The sequence below is a fragment of the Medicago sativa genome, chromosome 4 (assembly GCF_051527215.1).
Source record: "Medicago sativa cultivar Bolivia chromosome 4, Bolivia_mono, whole genome shotgun sequence".
NCBI classification, from domain to species: domain Eukaryota; kingdom Viridiplantae; phylum Streptophyta; class Magnoliopsida; order Fabales; family Fabaceae; genus Medicago; species Medicago sativa.
The window spans coordinates 13,249,749-13,266,353 of record NC_140752.1 but is presented as its reverse complement, the minus strand read 5'-3'; the positions used below and the strand labels follow the sequence as shown (position 1 = coordinate 13,266,353).

The window sequence follows — 16,605 nt, the reverse complement described above, 5'->3', positions numbered from 1 at the left end:
GACAAGCAAAATAGTCAGATTAAAGAGGCGTCGTAAACAAGGGAATGATACAAATGATGAATCGAGACTTGAGACATTCCTTGCTTGTTTCCTTGGTGAGATTCTTATCAACGAACTTCATATTTTTTTCCTCCATAATTTTGTTAGTAGTGATTTAATTGTGTTTACTACTATAATAACTAATTACAGAAGCACAAGATGAAAGGATGCAAAGGCTAGCTGAATTTCAATATGCTAGGTTTAGAATGAGTCAATTGTTTAATTTGAGAGGAATTCCATGTTATATATTTTCTTGCTATTTATCTCCTCTTTTATGTAACTGTCATTGATTCTAGCCTTCTGATGCAAGTTTGATTGATATTCTAATTTTATGTTATCATGGTTTCATGAATCGTGATTAAAAATATGTAAGATAATACAAAGTTCATTCATAAAAACAAAATGGTAGCAGAAAAGGATGAAATTGAATTCATATATTATGGAAATAAATAACTTTTGAAGCACATATACAACTGTTATTATAATAGAACTGAAATGGTAGCAGAGAAATTAGCATACACTATAATACAAAGTGATTATTCTGAAAATTGCTAACTAACTAACTGCAATCGTAAACTATCACATAGTTATCAGATTTGTTCTGGTTCACCGATACTAACATGAGAAGAAAACGAGGCCTAGTGAAGAAGGGAGGAATACAAATAATGGATCCTCAATTGAGTCATGTTTTGCATGCACCCTTGATGTGAGTGCAAATTATGGACATATAGCTTCAAAACCAAGAGTTAAATGACTAATACCTCCACCTTAGAGATCTATACCACTTCCCTTGATGTTCATACACAAAATCTAGCTGGGGGATGAACCTGTAAAGCAGTTCATCCACAATTTTGGAATACCACAACCTCCATTTCATCAAGCAAATAAGGGGGAGAATGAAAATTCCAAAGCCAAAAATATATCCCAACTCCACAATTAAGAAATTCCAATCAATTGAACTGTCATTATGACAATGAGATAACTCGGATGCTGGTGGTGGCAGCCCTTGCACTCCACCATCTTCGCAATTGTTGGTCAGTGGAAGTCCACATAACCCTTCATTCCCTTTGAAGGAATCTACATCAAATGATTGAATTTGAGTACCCAAAGGAATTCGCCCCACGAGGTGATTGAACGAGAGGTTCATATATGCTAGGAAAGATAGACTTGAAACCTCTTGAGGGATCTCTCCATTCAAGGAGTTGTTTGACAAGTCCATAGACTCAAGATGCTTTAAATTCTCCACCGATGATGGTATATGTCCCGTTAATGCATTATGTGACAAGTGTTGTGAATTCGGACAAAATCACACCAATGAATAACAAAGATGTGTGGAGCAAAGGAAGTGGTAATCAATAGATAAAGTGTCTCCAAGCAACAACAACAAAACAGATCTAAATCTAAGTGTAGAGCAACACCACAAGCATAATCAAAGCAATAAAGATAAGCAATGAAAGAAAGGAACAAACACACCAAGATGGTAACCCAGTTCGGTCCAATATGACCTACTCTGGGGGAGAGAGCAGCCCTCCAATCCACTAAGATGAAAGTGATACAAATGGGTTACAAGAAATTAGCTTAAAAGCTCACAAAAGAACAAGACCTAATTTCTACCCATTTTCATGTCACCCACACTCACAATGAATCCTAAGAGAAAACACAAAAGGAAGCTTTTGATCCTTCCAATGGTGAAATCTCACTACCCAAGGTGTTTACAATGTTTCCCAACCCAAGAGATCCTCACTACAAAGACACTCAACCCTAAAGTTACCTCCTTTGTAATCCAAGTTTCTCTCTCTTCAAGCTCTCCTTCAAAATCTGCAAAGAAACACTTATATAGCAGTCTTCAGCTGTCCAAATCGTGTCACGTTTGTCCAAATCGTGACACGTTTGATACGTACGACCCAAGGTACGACCAACCTTATCCTGAAAACGTGCCCAGCAAGCCGAAAATCGTGTCACGTTTTCCCAAAATCGTGCCACGATTATACACCAGCAAAACATGCTTTCGGCATAGCCAAAATCGTGACACGTTGATGAAATCGTGTCACGATTTCTCTGTTTCTCACAACCACAAATTTGAAGCCAAAACAACAACAAGTTTAGAGCCATCAATGCCTTGAATTGCATTAGCTCATTAGGTATTTGTCCCTCTAAGTTATTGCTTGACATATCCACATAAGTGAAAGCCGTTTGAACTTTGACAAGCTTCATCGGCTGACCTTTGTTGACAATAATAATTGACTCCAGATAACGACCAAGATCCACATATTCTGCAGTCCTGTCAGAGAATTCTTGATACAGATCAGAATGGGACATATTTAAAAGAAGTTGAGCCACTTTCTTAGCACAAAATTTTTTCATCATCCGTACTACACCCTTAAAACCCATTGGATGATAGTTATCATAAATTTCAAAAAACAAACTGCCGAATTCTGGTCCAAGCACGTCTTCGTCACGCATCATTGCTTGCCATCTATTTAAGAGTGCAGGTGATATCATGCCACTGAAGTTATTGCATGCTAGATCAACGATATGAAGCATCTTCCAATAACCTGTGCTATTTGGGCATCTGATAGACCCATGCAGCTTATTTGACCTTAAAACCATGATTCTCAATGTTGGAATTTTACTCAGAAAACATGGAAATCTGCCTGTTAATGCATTCTTTCCAAGGTTTAAGACTTGTAGTTCCTTACAATTGATCAAGGATTTTGGTATAGGACCTCCTAAAAGATTGTCATTTAGATCCAAAAACCTTAGTGCACATGAATTTGGAAACATACTACTAGGAATATGACCTCGAAGCTTGTTTCCACCAAAATTCAACATTTGGAGACTGCTACTCAGTGCTCCAAAGCACTTTGGAATTGTGCCACCAAAGTTATTGTTGGAAAGATCTAGCAGCCTTAGACTAGATGCATTACAAAAAGAATCATGGATTTGTCCTTGAAATTTGTTGTTTGAAAGAAACAAAAAAATCATGTAAGGGAGGTGTTTGCCAATGTCTGGTGGAATGATAGAGCTGAATTTGTTGTTTGAGTAGTCCAAATAAGCTGCATACTTTGGAATTAAAGGGATTGGCCCTTGGAGGTTGTTAGAACTAAGATCAACAGTGTTAAGGTTAGAACTGACGTTTGATAAACTTTCTTCCAAACCTGTCAAAAAATTATGGGAAAGATTCAAGCTAACGAGAGATTCAAGTTGCCAAATCCACTTAGGTATTGGTCCTTCAATGTTGTTGTCAGCCAGGTGAATAGATAATATTGTCGATTGGTTTTTCAAGAAACTAGGAATTTGTAACAGCTTACAAGATTTCAAATCTAGAATTCTCATCTTTGGAAAGGATGACATGTTATGATTATCTTTGAAGTTGACATCAATCAAAAGATTGTTATATGATAGCCCTAATACAGTTAAATCACCTAACCTTCTAATGACATCCAACTTTACCGTACCATTAAACTTGTTGGAAGAAAGTTGAATGAAACGAAGTGTTTGAAGGTTAAAGATAGATAATGGAATAGGGCCTTGTAAATAATTATAGGACAAATCTATCATCTCCAATAGAGGTGAAGAAGCATTGTGAAATTCACCCAAGATACCACTAAGCTTATTATAGGGAAGCTTCAGTTCTCTCAAACATGGGAGTTTAAGAACAGATGATGGCACACTCCCGCTGAAATAATTGAACCCTAAATTGATGCTAACAAGATTTATGAGGCCCTCAAAATGGTTGGATGGTAAATTTCCACTTAAATAATTTCGAAGGAGGGATAGATATCTGAGGTTCTTGGACATGCTCAAAGAAGGGAGTAAGCCTGTGAAGTTATTAAATGACAAGTCTAGATAAACAAGTTGGGTGAGTTCAGACATTGAACTGGGAAGTGTTCCATTGAATTGACAGTGAGATAGATCAATAGTCGACAGGTGCTTCAGATTGGAGATAGTATTTGGAAGTGGTCCTGAGAAATTTGTATCGGCAAGATTCAAGTACTTAAGAGATGCAAGTGGTGAGAAATCTGGCAAAAAACCATTAAGATTTTGATTGTCTGATATGTATGTCAAGGACCTTTAATGTGTGGATATGGAAGATATCTTTTGGGAAAAAACCATTCAAGCTACAACTACTGATTTGTAGGGTTGTTAAATTGGAGAAATTTGCAAAGGAGTCTGGCACTATGCTTGACAAATTATTGTGACTCAATTTTAGAACAGAGAGTGACTGAAGCCTTGCTAGCGAAGAATCAATAGGTCCAGAGAGATTGCATGATGACATGCTAAGAACACGAAGCCCCCCCAATGGATATAAAGAACGACCCCATTTTTCTCCGCTGGCTGATATTGCTACACCATCTAGATACAATTTTGTGATATCTGTGAGGTTTTTCATAAACATCCATATATTTGGATTCTCAAGTTTGAGGATGTGATGTGAAGTAAATGAAGAAGACAAATCAAGAGTGACCAACCTTTTGAGGTGAAAAATTTCCTTTGGGATCTGTCCTTCAAAGCCAGCATCGGAGAAGTTCAAATACCTCCAATTCTGCTGCTTATGAAGCTCTTGTGGAATCGTAGAACGAAAGTCATTAAAAGCCAAATTCAGACTCTGCAGATAATGCAGGCTGAAAAGAGCACTTGAATCATCAAGTCCTCCGGAAATAGACTCTTGACTAAGATCAAGGGCTGTAACATATCCATCTTTGCATGTTACTCCATCCCATTGGCAACAATCACCATCACTTTGGTTCCAATGAACTAACTTGGAAGATTTTGTGGGGTTGAATATGAGGTTGTTTTTGAAATGGGTCAACAAGGAACGTTCATGGCTATCACAGTCGCCATTCACCACAATATTATTATAGCTTGTATATATTAAACTGAATGGTATAAAGAAAAACCAAAATATTATATGTGCTCTCATTGTGTATAATGAGTAGCCTGTGTTTAATGGTTTGAGGAGGAAGCAGTGATATGTAAATAACATATCATTTTCTCCTTTTTATAGATTGCATGCAACATGAAGCTTAACTTGTGATTTGATCATTCAACCCTATCTCACACGCAATTAAGTCTTCTTGAGACCGCACATTAAAGATAAAAAATTTAAGGTCTTGGTGTCTCATTGTGCAATCTTAAAACCAAGTCTACATTTGAATTATTTTCTTGATTGTTAAATGGTTCTGATAATAACCCATCTCTTAAAAAAAAAATTGTTTGGCTAGCTTATCCCTAAAAAAAATTGTGTGGCTAGCTTCAAAAGTTGGTCAACGAGCCAACATTTGAACCTTTCTCTTAAGAATTTATATACCGTCATGCATCCTTATCATTGTGAGGGTATCATCACCTATATTTCTTCATGCCGGGTTAGTAATAGAGGTTTTGCATGATGCGGTTTAGATCCATTTTAAGACAAACCTTAATTTCAAAGATTTAAAATAGTGTTTGGTTCAGTTTAGACAACTCCTTAAACAATTATATTTGATCTAATTAAACGTGGTTTAGATTAGATTGATTTTTGGTTTATCCAATTCATAGTTGTGTAAATTCTATTAATACTAGTATTATAATTTCACATTCTATTAATACTAGTATTATAATTTCACAATAAAGTAGTTAAATGTGGTTTAGATTAGATTGATTTTTTTTTTATACAGTTGACGGTTGTGTAAATTCTATTAACTAGTATATGATGATACTCGTGGGGAATTAACGGACTTATTAAAGTTTAATTAAATATTATTATAAATTAAATTGAAAATTAATTTAGATAAATTTGGTGAATATTTAAGTTATTTGATATATAAATTAGTATAAATTTAAAGTAACTTTAGTGTAAATTATAAAGTTTATTTTTGACAAAAAATATAACTTGTAATATTTTGTAGTTTTCGAAAAAAAATATTATATAGTTGTATTAAGATATTTGTTTTTACAAATATAAAGTATAGAAGTAATTTACAACTATATTTTATTTTAAATTGGTATCTTTATCCTAATAAATTGTTTCGGGGCCTGAGTAGTTCAAATGGTTTGCGTTAAGGAATAAGAAGTTGGAGGTAATGGGGTCAAACTTAACCGAATGAGTAAATATTAATCTAACAAACTAACATTTGTCATTAAAAAAAGGACAATTGTTTCAATCTCTTGAACATAATAATATTTGCACCAAGAATATATTACATTGACATTTAAAAAAAAAAGTATATTTACTATTTTCAAACTCACGTTTTCAAAATGATTTTTTGATAAGATCTATAGTTCCCCATGTTCCTATTATGATTGGCTTGTGAAATTTAGGCATGACAATAAAACCTGTACACGCGGATACCTGACTGAAGTCATCTCGATTGACGGGTTTTTCCCCTATGATTGGGTTTGGATTTCCCTAAATTTAAAGATACGGATACAAGATGGGTAATAGAGATATAGATACTCACTTCGAACTTGTACCAAATAAAGAAATATATTGATATGTAACATGCAAGTCTCTAAATATTATCTCTACTTTTATGATATTTTTGAACTTTTAATCATTGTAATCATTGCCCTAGCCTCAAATTGGCTAATTACCTTATGTAGAAGTGTTTGATATCAAATATCGTGTTGGGTGTTTTCCTACCTCAAATGGATTAGATTAATAAAATATGGTGGATATTCATTTCTGGTAGTAGGTTTGAGTTTGGGGAAAATTTTAGGTTTTAGGCAGGTTCAGGTTTGAGGCTGAAGTTTCTCCAAGACTTTTTCACACTTCAATAGATATATTTTCAGTCCCAACTGTGTTACCGTTACTCATCTGTTTCAACGCTTCTTTTGCCTCGTGTTCTTGAGTCTAATGATAGTAGTATAATTTTTATCCTCCTCTCTAATGTCTATTATGTTCGAGTATGGTAATATCTCATAACCTTCATTAAATAAGTTTTGAATATCCTACTCCCATTTACCCTTAATATCTCATATCCTTGCACTTGATCCATATATTTTTTCTTTCTTTCTTTTCCCTTAGCAAGGATATATATAAACTTTTCTCCCTCGTTGATGTGCAAGGATTGGTATAACACATCAAAAGCTTGTTTTTTATTGCGTTCAATGCATTTTTGTCCCCTTTCTTAGCTCTCTTATGATTTTCCTAAATATTTATACTTTTACACCTATACCACACTTTAAAACATTCCATTTTGATTTTTACTTTAATTTGAACACTTTTGTTCCACCAAGATTCTTTACTCTGAGCTAGGTCCAAAACCTATTACTTCTCCCAGTGTCTCTTTTTCTATTCATCAACCCACTTAGTTTCTTGTTGACACAAAATTAATCTTCCTCCTATAGTCATAGCGTAAACTAATTCTACGTATTTTAAAGTAAGGGTGCCTTTATTCCATGTTCTAAAACGGGCCACTAAAATATGTATTTGTAATTACTATGTAATTAGGTGATAAGGATACAATATACCAAGTTATTTTTCCTAATTCTCTTTTTAGATTTTTAATAATTTCGTGATTTTGAGATTTTCATTTTTGTCATTCTGATTGTGATTGTTGTGCTGAGTTAATATTGATATTAAAATATGACCAAGATGATAGTGGGATAAATGTTAAACCTACTTTTATATGGCATAAGCATTTTTTTGTTGATGAGATTTCTTTTAGGATTAAGTGTATTTTCACCTTGTTGTCTTTTGTTATCGTAGGACGTAGGCTTTATGTTGTGTGTTTCCTGTTGGATTCTGATAATTCTCTCTCTCTCTCTCTCTCTCTCTCTCTCTCTCTCTCTCTCTCATGACGCAGACTAGAGAATATATTAAGGGGAGAGGCAATGGCAAGTTTAAAGTTTACTTCCTTGCAGCATCCGCTGAAGTGTGTGCAGGGTTCAAATATGATTCAACGATTGTGTTGATAACCTCTCCGTTCAGTTCCTTAAGATGAGAAGCTTAAATCGTTAATTGAAATCCAAGATTAAGTCATAAATAGGTTGTATTAAGTTAATTCTATAAGGATAAGAGCTTGGTACCATGTAGCTTTGTTAGTTGTAAGATTTTTTTTTTTTTTGATGTTGTTAGTTGTAAGATGTTAGTTTCACATGTTTTCAAGACTTGTTAATTTGACAATATAATTGAAATTTTCTTTTATTTTGCTTTAAATTTTGCGTGGGGCATATAAAAAAACAGTGTTAAACTTTTGTTATTAAAAAACTATTTAATTTAGACAAAAATATTTATTTGTATATTAAAAAAAACAGACTTATAGCAACGGGCAGTCTAGTCCTATACCAACAAATATATGGGTTGGCTAAAGCTATTAAATAGGTATTAAATGCCGTTGCTATAGCTCCAAAATATTTAGCAACAAGCTAGTTATCCGTTGGTATAAGCTATTGGGACAGCAATTTTGCCGTTGGTATAAGCATAGTATCATAAACGGAGCATGCATCCGTTGGTATAGGTATTATGACCTATACCAACAGTTTTTGGACCTTTACCTACGGTTTCTGCCGTTGCTAAATGACAAATTTCTTGCGGTGCCACTTGAGACAAGGAGTTGGTAGAGGATCAATGCAATCCTGTTGTCGTGCACCACCTAGAACTTGTGCAAATGATTTCTTCATCTGGTCTATATGTTGTGCTTGAGTTGTGACATCCGCCACACACGGCCAAGGACAAGAAAATGCCATGAGGGCGAAGAGAAAAGAAAAAGAATGCCCGATGAAAGTCTGGGCAAGGGCACGGACTACCACCAAAAAGGTTCAAATAGATGAAAACAACGTATAACAATATTTGTAATGACCGTGAGCATTAATGCGATTGTGCTTTTTCAAATTTTTCAAACCCTTCTAGCAAGATAGATGGTTGCGAAGCTGAGATGAATTGCAGAACCACCGTGACCGACGGCCAAGAAAGCTTCCGGCGGCTGAGGCAACCCTAAAACCCTTGCAGCTAACGTAAAAAAAAAATATTTTAATTTCAGAATGTTGGACATAAGAATTTTATGACATCCACACATACCGTGGAGGAGTAACTTTCTGGACATTAATTTTCACAGCTCAATATCAAGACATCACCCTTGTCAAGGTTATAGGATAATTTATTTTATTTTTTTTAAGGAAGGTTATAGGATAAGTTAAATTCCATTTAGTTTGGAAATCTAGTTTTTCTTATGAACTTTTTTTTTTATGAATAATTTGGAAATCTAGAATTATCCTAAAAGAAAGAAATCACAATATGGGCTTTCTTACTTGATTTTAGGTCTTTTTCATCGCGTGGAAATTAGGGTAACAACCTTAAAGTCTTCAATTTTGACCGTCAGACGATGGTTTCATTTGTTACTGAAAAGCATGCTCCGACTTAGTTTCCACCACTCAAAACTATCAATTGACTCTAGTTGTCATTTGTAAACACAAATAATTCCCAGATTAAAAGACTGACCAAGTAGTTTTAAACGTATGAAGGGTGCGTTTGGCCCTACTTTTTCGAGGTCTAAAATTTACTTTAAGAATAAAGTTAAAAATTAGAACTTAAAAGTGAAAGTTAAAGTTGTTTGCTATTTGTTGTTTTTTTCAATTTTATTAATACTTTTAAGTTAAAAACTGTTTGGTAAATATTTCTAAAAGAGCTGAGATTTTACTATAAATTATCATAAATAAAATAAAATCCATTTTCTTAAGATCAAACTAATGTTTTAATTGTGTACATATAATTAAATTAATACTAAATAAGAACAACATTCATAAATAAATCTAAATACACAAAATTATAATCTTAAAAGTATTTTAACCATTTGTTAAAAAAAAAAAGTATTTTAACCAATTCATTTGATCAATAGTGAGTCATTTGTTTTTCTACTCTTAGGACTTTTTTATTTTTATAAAAATATTATTTATCATATTATATTTTCTCTATATATTATATTTATCATAAAAATATACGGTCAAACTACCTCACTTTTTTTTTTGTTGAGAACACTGTCAAACTATCTATCACTGATATTTTATCTCTATATATTTACATACAAAAAAATATTGTAAATATGTAAGTAAACAAAAAATAAAAGAACGTAACCAAAATGTTAAAAAAAAAAACGTAAAAAATAATATTGTAAATATCTAAACAAACAAAAAAACAAATAAAAGAACTTCAACAAAATAAAATAAATAAAAGGAATCTGGTGTGGGTGATTTACACAAGAAATAATAAAATAAAAGAAAAAGTGTCCCATGTGGGAATCGATGGGTGAACCACTGTTGCTTAACCTCCATGTAAGTTGTTGTAAAGTTCATTTCTACAACTTATTTGAAAAGTCACTTCTACATGATTTTCTTCTATACAATTAAGAGACTTCTTTTGATAAGAGCTTTCTTAAAATTGTGTTTGGCCCTACTTCTCCTTAGAAGTAAAAAATAAGTAGAAAATAAGGAGGGCCAAACATGCTCGAAATACACTTGAAATATTATTATCAACTCTAGTGCTGGAAAGTGACTCTACGTAGTTGTAAATTCAGTTCCATTATCAATAGTTTGGTTTTACATTTTAATTTTGAGGTAAAATTTGTTTGGCAACAAACAAATATAGTGGTTGTTTTTACATTTTGTGCGTTAAGTTTGTTTTGATAAAAAAAATAATATTAACTATACTTCTCGTGATTGCCTATAAAATATACCGGTAAAATAATAACTATTAATACCAAAATTTATGACAAATTGATTTTTTTCTTTATTATTTTTTATGAAGATTTTTCATGGACACCTGTTCGCTCCTTATATACTTTGAAAAGGACAGAAATAGAGAGAATCAGGTGATCTGCTGTATTGATGATGTGATATGAAGAAAGAGATGATGTATTTGAGAAGAGCATTGCTATTTATCTAGAGACTTTTTATCAAGAATTTATCAAGAAAATGTCTCAACCAATTAAATTTGTTATTTGGCGGAAATCAAGGGAGGTAATGGTGTGTAATTAAGGAAAGGTGTTAGCAAATACACTGTCTTGAAATTTTCTTGATAAATTTTATCACTGTATCTATCATTTCCCATTTGAGAAATGTGTGTCAAAATATAATCACCCTTTTTATTTATCAATTTTACTATTGGAAAAACTCATGTCTCACATTAAATAAAGATAGGGCATGATTAAAGTTTATAAAGGAAGAGACCCATAACCTTATGAATCTTATTTTAAGCATGAGTTAGATCCAAAAAAAATATAATATGAAATTAAACCTTATGGATTAAACAATAATCCAAGTTTCATATAGAATATATGTAAGGTATTTTGAGATGGGAAATGATAGATACAGCGAGAAAAAGAATCCCAACAATTTCCCGATAGTAGAATTGCTCAACACCTTTCCTAAATTACACTCTATTACCCCTATGATTTCCGGCCAATAACAAATTTTATTGGTTGAAACCTTTTCTTGATCAATTCTTGATAAAAACTCTAGATAAAAATAGCAACACTCTTACGAGATTATATAACGAGCAACACTGCGAACTGTTTTGGTTGCGATTCTACGCATGAAGCGAATCTAATGACTATGATTTCCGGCCAATAACAAATTTAATTGGTTGAAACCTTTTCTTAATCAATTCTTGATAAAAACTCTAGATAAATAGCAACACTCTTACGAGATTATTAAACGAGCAGCACCGCTAACTATTTTAGTTGTGATTCTACACATGAAGCGAATGCAATGACAAAAACATGTCGTCGGGGTCAATAAAATTGCAGATTAATCAGTGAATACCCTAAGGGTAGCTGCTATTTTGCAGAGAGACGGATGAGGTATACAAACAACCGCTATTTATTTAACTTAAACTAAGTAGCACAGATTCGACTTCAGATAGCAAATTATTCATTGTTGAATCTGTAGGTTTCTTAGGCTTCAAGGATAACAATGTGACAAGCAAAATAGTCGGATTAAAGAGGCAATGTGAACAAGGGAAGAATAAAAATGATGCATCGAGACTCGAGATATTCTTTGTTTGCAGCCTTGGTGAGATTCTTATTAATGAACTTCAATTTTTATTTTTTATTTTTTATTTTTGGTTTTTTTTTCATAATTTTGTTAGTTTTTATTTAATTCTATTTTTTATTTAATTCTATTTTTTATAATAGTTATTTACAGAAGCGCAAGATGAATGGACGCAAAGGGTAGCTGAATCTCAACAAGCTAGGTTTAGAATGAGTAAATTGCTTTATTTCAGAAAAATTCGATGTTTCCCTAAAGTCACAGGTATATATATGTTACTCCTTCATAATTAAAATTTGTAAATTAGTGTTATATTAGATTTCTTTCTAATCTACTAAAATGAACAAAAGATACTATGATAGACTATGTGAGTCTTATAAAAGAAAAGTTAGATGTTGGAATCATATACCTATTTTTAACTTCGATTAAGCAAAAGCTTGACAAGACCTACCTCATGAGCATTTGATTGACAAGTTGGGCATGATAGATATCTATGCACCAACTTGAGGGGGCGTTGAAAAATACCTCAATATTTATTTTCCTATTTTATGTTTCCTTGTAATTTCTAGAGATTTCCATTGTTTCCTTTTATTTTCCATTGTAACAATTTTCTGCTACACTCAAGGAGAGAATTAATTCTATCCTCCCTATAAAAACCAGCCTTAGGCTGAGAAATAATGCACAAAAGCATTCACCCATCATTTTTAAATAGATAATGTGGTGAAACATCAATGATAAGGACAAAATGAAGAGTGAAAGATGAAACTAAATTCATATTGTGTTAAACTAACTTTTGAATACATATATAACTGGTATATATAAAACTGAAATGGTAGCAGAGAAACTAGCATACACTCTAATACAGAGTGATTATTATGAAAATAACTAGCAAACCAACTGCAGTGGTGAGCTATCACGTAACTCGCAGATTCCTTAGACTTCAATAACAGTAATCTGAGAAGCAAAGTATAGTCATATAAAAGAGGCTTTTGCTTTTTAATTTTCAACTTTTGGTTTGTGGTTAAGTCTTGTGAAGTACCAAGAGTGATAAGGTTCTGTGGGGAGGAAAGTAGAGGTTGAAGTGATAAGAAAATAACAACTAACATTTATCATTCAATTTGTTATATTGTTCTACAGAAGCGCAAGATCAACGTATGCGAAAACTAGCTAATTTTTGACAAACTTGGTTTAGATGAAGGAAAGTGCCTACTTTAAGAGGAATTCTAATTTCCCTGCAAATAAGGTATACATTTCCACTCATTTCCGTTTTTACGAAACTTAGGTATACAGTACGAGTCTCTTTGAATATATTCAGTTTAGTGATTTACTTGATGTCCATTATGTTTCCAATTTTGTCATATTTTTTTTCTGGCACAATTTGAACAAAGTATATCAAAACTAAACAAATACACAGAACAACATTCTAATTCTACTAGATTAAGTTGTCAGGTTTTGAAATACAAACAAAAGATAATCAACCAACCAAATAGTGTGCGTGTATATGCGAATCTCAATCTATTAATACTAAATATACACACAAACATGCGTGTGAATGACATAACTGATTTACAAGTACAACTCAACAAAATTTAAACTGAAGGATATACATTTCAAAACCATTTTAATTATTTTCTTTATAACTATACTTTAATGGATACAATCTAGTGAATCCTTATTTTGACACTACTGCCTGTAAACAGTCAGTACCTCCACCTCAGAGTTCTATACCTCTTCCCTTGATGTTGTTCATACACAAAGTCTAGCTGGGGGATAAACCTGTAAAGCAGTTCATCTACATATTTGGAATACCACAACCTCCATTTCATCAAGCAAATAAGGGGGATGATGAAAATTCCAAACCCAAAAATAAATCCCAACTCCACACTTAAGAAATTCCAATCAATTGAACTGTCATTATGAGAATGAGATAATTCGGATGCTGGTGGCGGCTGCCCTTGCACTCGATCATCGTCGCAATTGTTGGTCAATGGAGGTCCACATAACCTTTCATTCCCTTTGAAGGAATCTGTATCAAATGATTGTATTTGATTACCCAACAGAATTCGTCCCACCAGGTGATTGAACGAGAGGTTCATATATTCAAGGAAATATATACTTGAAAGCTCTTGAGGAATCTTTCCTTTCAAGGAGTTGTTTGACAAGTCCAAAGATTCAAGATTCTTCAAATTCCCCACCGATGATGGTATATGGCTCGTTAATGCATTTTGTGACAAGTTAAGAGCATTCAATGCTTTCAATTGCGTTATCTCATTAGGTATTGGCCCCTCCAAATAGTTGTTTGACATATCTATATACGTTAAGGCACTTTGAATTTTTACCAGGTTCATCTGTCGACCCTTGTTGACAATAATAATTGAATCCTGATAACGAACAAGATTTGCCAAAATCGAACCACCATCAAGATATGCCTGGTCAAGAATAGACTGAGACATGTTTGCAACAAGTTTAGCCACTTTCAAAGCAAGAACTTTGTTCAAATTTTGTGGTACATCCTTGAAACGCATAGGATGAAAGATATCAACAATATCAAAAAACAAATGGCCGAATTCTGGCCCAAGCTGGTCTTCATCGCGCATCATTGCTTTCCAACTATTTAAGAGTGTAGGTGATAACGTTCCACCGAAGTTATTGGAGGCTAGATCAGCGATATGAAGCATCTTCCAATCACCAAAGCTATTAGGGCATTTAATAGATCCGTGGAACTTATTTGACCTTAAAACCATTACTCTTAGGGAGGAAATTTTGCTCAAAAGACATGGAAATTTTCCGGTTAATGCATTCTTTCCAAGGTTAAGGACTTGTAGTTCCTTGCAATTGACCAAGGATTTTGGTACATTACTGTCTAAAATACTTTCATTTAGATTCAAAAGCCTTAGTGCACGAGTTCTGAAACATAGTAGTAGGTATATGACCTCGAAGCTTGTTTCCACCAAAATTCAACATCTTAAGACTACTACTCAATGCTGCGAAACACTTGGGAATCGTCCCAACAAAGTTATTGTGGGAAAGATCTAGCAAGTATTAGGATTTTGAATGACAATTTTTACTTAAAAAAGTCTCAAAGATTTTAAAAGATTTTGTAGGATTTTAATGACTTTCATGATTTTAAAAGACAATCAGGATTTTCAATTTGGATTTCAATGGATTTACATCATAAGATTTTAAAGGATTTTATGGATTATAAGATTTCAAAAGATTTTATGAATTTTAAGGACTCATTAAAAAGAAATGATTACAGCACACTCTCTATCATAATATTTTGAATACATATTCTTATTTTTCATTTTATTTTTATGAGAGATAGAGAGAGGGGGAAGAGAGGAGGGAGAGAAGGGAGAAAAGATAGGAGATAGAGGGAGAAGAGAGAGAGAGAGAGATACATATATAGAGACGGAGAAGAGAGAGAGAGAGAGAAGGGAGAAAAGAGAGGAGGGAGAGAGAGAGAGAGAGAGAGAGAGAGAGAAGGGAGAAGAGAGAGAGAGAAGGGAGAGAGAGAGAGGAGGGAGAAAAGAGAGGAGAGAGGGAAGGGAGAAGAGAGAAGGAAGAAGGGATAAGAAAGAGATAGTAAAAACTTTTAAAGAAAAACAATCCCAAGAAATCTTATGTTTTCATGAAAGACTTTTTTTTGTTAAAATTTCACTAGACAATCTCACAAAATCCATCAAAATCTAATTTATTAAACAATCCTTTGAAATTTGAATGATTTTGAATACCATGAAACTTTTTTTAAGTGATGAAAAGTCTTGATTGAATACCTCAAGACTTTTTTAAAATGACAAAGAATCTTGATTGAATACCACAAGACTTTTTTTAAATTGCAAAGAGTCTTGATTGAATACCACAAGACTTTTTCATAATTTAAAAGTCTTTTAAAATCCCATAGAATCTTAATCCAATACATCATGCATTACAAAAAGATTCATGGAATTGTCCCTGAAAATTGTTGTTTGAAAGAAACAACAAACGTATGTAAGGGATGTGGTTTCCAATGTCTGGCAGAATGAAAGAGTTTAATCTATTGCGTGAGTAGTCCAAATATATTGCGTAACCGGGAATGAAAGAAATAGGCCATAGGAGTTGGTTATAACTAAAATCACCTATTAAAAGGTTAGAACTGAAATTTGAAACACTTCTTTCCATACATATCAAATAGTTATGGGAAAGATTCAAGGTAATGAGAGAATCAAGTTGCCAAATCCAATTGGGTATTAGTCCTTCAATCTTGTTCTTAGATATTTGAAGAGCTAATAATGTGGACTGGTTTCTCAAGAAACTAGGGATTTCTCTCAGCTTGCAGGAATCCAACATCAGAATTCTCATCTTAGGAAAGGGCAACAAGTCATGATCAAGTTTGAAGTTGACATCAACATAAAGGTTGTTATGTGAGAGCCCTAGTATAGTTAAATTTCTTAACCTTCTAATGATGTCCAAGTGTATCGTACCATTAAACTTGTTGTAGGAAAGTTAAATGAAACGAAGTGTTTTAAGGTTAAAGACAGACAAAGGAATGTGACCTTGCAAATTATTATGGGTCAAATCAAGAATCTCCAGTACAGATGAAGATGAATTGCGGAAGAGAAT

General features: G+C 33.2%; 2 protein-coding genes and 2 pseudogenes across 3 annotated transcripts; all 4 read right to left on the bottom strand.

Moving 5' to 3' along the window:
- Nucleotides 1-447: 447 nt before the first annotated feature.
- LOC146926463 (receptor-like protein 49) lies at nucleotides 448-5,004 on the bottom strand. Its single transcript, XM_085758812.1, has 2 exons — nucleotides 2,142-5,004; nucleotides 448-1,326 (listed from the first exon to the last, which is right to left on the bottom strand). The coding sequence occupies exons 1-2, from the start codon at nucleotides 3,913-3,915 to the stop codon at nucleotides 794-796; spliced, it is 2,307 nt and encodes a 768-aa protein (XP_085614938.1). The 5' UTR covers nucleotides 3,916-5,004; the 3' UTR covers nucleotides 448-793.
- On the bottom strand, nucleotides 3,377-5,026 carry LOC146926462 (receptor-like protein 6). The gene has a single exon (XM_085758813.1). It carries the CDS (start codon nucleotides 5,024-5,026, stop codon nucleotides 4,076-4,078), a length of 951 nt encoding a protein of 316 aa, XP_085614939.1. The 3' UTR covers nucleotides 3,377-4,075.
- An 8,475-nt stretch (nucleotides 5,027-13,501) lies between these two features.
- Nucleotides 13,502-15,038, bottom strand: LOC146926461 (uncharacterized; annotated as a pseudogene). Its single transcript, XR_015034134.1, has one exon. The product of XR_015034134.1 is annotated as an uncharacterized LOC146926461 (transcript).
- Nucleotides 15,039-15,924: 886 nt separating this feature from the next.
- LOC146926460 (receptor like protein 22-like) lies at nucleotides 15,925-16,605 on the bottom strand (annotated as a pseudogene).